A 2,500-nucleotide genomic window follows, 5' to 3' on the forward strand; every position below is an offset into this window, starting at 1 on the left:
GACCTTAATAAGTATCAACACACTTAGCATAAGTCTGCTTCTTGTACCTTACTCATGTTTAAACTTCAGAGTTACATTTAACCCCCTGTTGCTGGAATGGCAAGTATACATGCCATGTCTACTGTGTCTGCTTACTGATTGTCTTTACACATAGACGCCTCCACAAATGCTTAATCAGTCTTACATAGCTCACCTATTCTTCCTTTTCCCTGATTTTCAGGAAGATTCTTTTTAACTTTTTAGTGTTCTTGATATTGTTGATAACATTATAATAATCATAATGTCAACAACAATAATAAAATCAATATTAATAGCAGTAGAAAAAATAAATCTAAAACTCCAGGAAAGGGGAAGTCAGATAAGGCCACATAGGCTTCCTAATTGGCTCCTTGGTGGTTGAGCACTAATGGAGCTTTCTATGTGTAAACAAAAATCATAAAAGAAAATGACAGTAGAGGATGTGATTACTTGGTTCCATCGGGTTAATACCAATACCTGCTCGAACTATTAATATAATCAAGTGTGTGGTTGGGTGCAAAAGAAGTTACAGAAAAGGTTTCAGTCTGAGCAATCAAGTTTTAAATGAATGGAAGTTTAATTAATAAAAAAAAAAAAAAAAAAAAAAAAACTTCTGTGTGTGTGTGTGTGTATGTGTACACACACATGTATGGTGTGAACAAGCCTGATGTCTACAAACATAAGTGCATGTTTATATGTGTAATCATATATCTTTATCATATATTCTCATGAATATGCAAGTTCATCTCAATAAATCAAAAATAATCTAAAAATCCAAAATCATTATACACAGATGCATACACAGACTTTTTTTTTAGGTCACCGTACAGTTCACATACTTTGATGCATCGTATTGAAATAGTTCTAAATCGTATTTATATAACTGAAGAAGACCTTTCATCTGTTGTTGCGAAAGCTGGCATAAAAACTTGTCTGCAACAGCATCAGTTGGCTCATTCCTTGAGCGGTTGATTCGTTTTGGTTTTATCACATCTTCTATACCTAGTAAAAGAAAATAAAAACCTTAATTCAGTATAAAAAATAATCACTCACATCTTTTCTTTTATTTATTTGAGGTTGGGAATTCTTTCTAATCTGAAAATCATATTATGCTACTGAAACTTCTGACATCCAAAACATTGACTAATACATATCCATATATCTATATCTATATCTATATATGTATTCCCATCTGTTTATCTATTCATCTCAATATGCTTTTGCAACTTGTATCCATATATTCATAAATATATATACTTACCTGCAGAAAATATAATGTAATTTCCATCCTCTTCTAAAGTTTCTACCTGCAGGAAGTCATAATAATATCAAATATAGGATTTTTTGTTTTAACAGTCAAAAGGAAAAGAAATGAAAGAAATGAAAAAAACAACAACATAGTTATGATTAATTGGGTAAATGTTGTTTTTCATTATGTATGAAATCTTGTATATAGCTATTTATAACAGATATCTGCTCTTTTCCCTATAAGAGTAATAATAAAGATAAAATATCATATAACAAAATGAAGTAACTAATAATTAAAGTCTCTAATTTTAATTTTTTTCTAAATGTTTTCTATCATATATATACCAGTAAAACTTTATTATTCCATGAACATTAAGACATAATAAAAGTAGATAATCAATTTACAATATTTCAACTGATTTAATGATTTATCGAAGATTGACATTTTCTTGCATATCACTTACCTTAGCAAATACATCAAAATTTACAAGACAAGGTGTGCAAAACTGGCTCATGGGAGTCCAGTGCTCATCAAGTTTTTGGCCCCTGGCTGCTTCGTCTAGCAGAAACTGTACAAACTGCGGAAAAGAAGGGACAACGGAACGCGGCACATTTTTCCCAAATACACCCCAGGATTTGGGTCGTTCTCGTGTTTCGCCTGGACCCAGCTCAGGATATTGCTTGATTATGGTACGTGCAAGTTTGCTGTAGAAGCGACTTCCTGAAAGGATCTTGTCTCTGTAAATAATAAGGATATAATGTATAATAAAACCTTATATACTTTGGGTCCTGGCATTCATAATGCGAGTTTTATTTATCAAAATCAGAATAAAATGAACATATAAAAAGAGATGACTGTGACTTATCATCAAATCTACGAAGAATTACATCCTCTCTCCTTTTTACATGCAATGGTGCAGGGATTAACCAGATAAGTACTATATGAGCTATTCACATGCCCAAAGATTTTGTGTGAATTTACAACCAATTCCAATAATTTGTCCTAAGATTCTTTTCTATGGACGTGGCAATTTTAAAACCATTCTTAGGTGAATTCAAGTTCCTAATATATGTGATTCGTTTGGGTCAATGATGGCAAGGGTCTAAGTGACTAAGTCTATGAGAAATTAATTTCATTCACTTCAAAACAAATATTGTGCCTTGAGTTTAACAAAGAGTATACTGAAGTAAACCGATCATGTCAGGTGATAACTAGTCAGTTTTTATTCACTAA

General features: G+C 31.8%; 1 protein-coding gene across 1 annotated transcript in view; it reads right to left on the minus strand.

Moving 5' to 3' along the window:
* Positions 1 to 2,500, minus strand: part of LOC113817376 (carbohydrate sulfotransferase 11) — a gene marked incomplete at its 5' end in the record, with an annotated part of 15,732 nt that overhangs the window by 1,308 nt on the left and 11,924 nt on the right. Inside the window, 3 exon segments of the mRNA XM_070115051.1 lie at positions 1 to 1,020; positions 1,280 to 1,325; positions 1,731 to 2,004. The exon segment at positions 1 to 1,020 is cut by the window's left edge and continues 1,308 nt beyond it. Coding sequence (XP_069971152.1) covers positions 833 to 1,020; positions 1,280 to 1,325; positions 1,731 to 2,004 — 508 coding nt within the window.

Source organism: Penaeus vannamei, chromosome 3 (genome assembly GCF_042767895.1).
Source record: "Penaeus vannamei isolate JL-2024 chromosome 3, ASM4276789v1, whole genome shotgun sequence".
Lineage (NCBI taxonomy): Eukaryota > Metazoa > Arthropoda > Malacostraca > Decapoda > Penaeidae > Penaeus > Penaeus vannamei.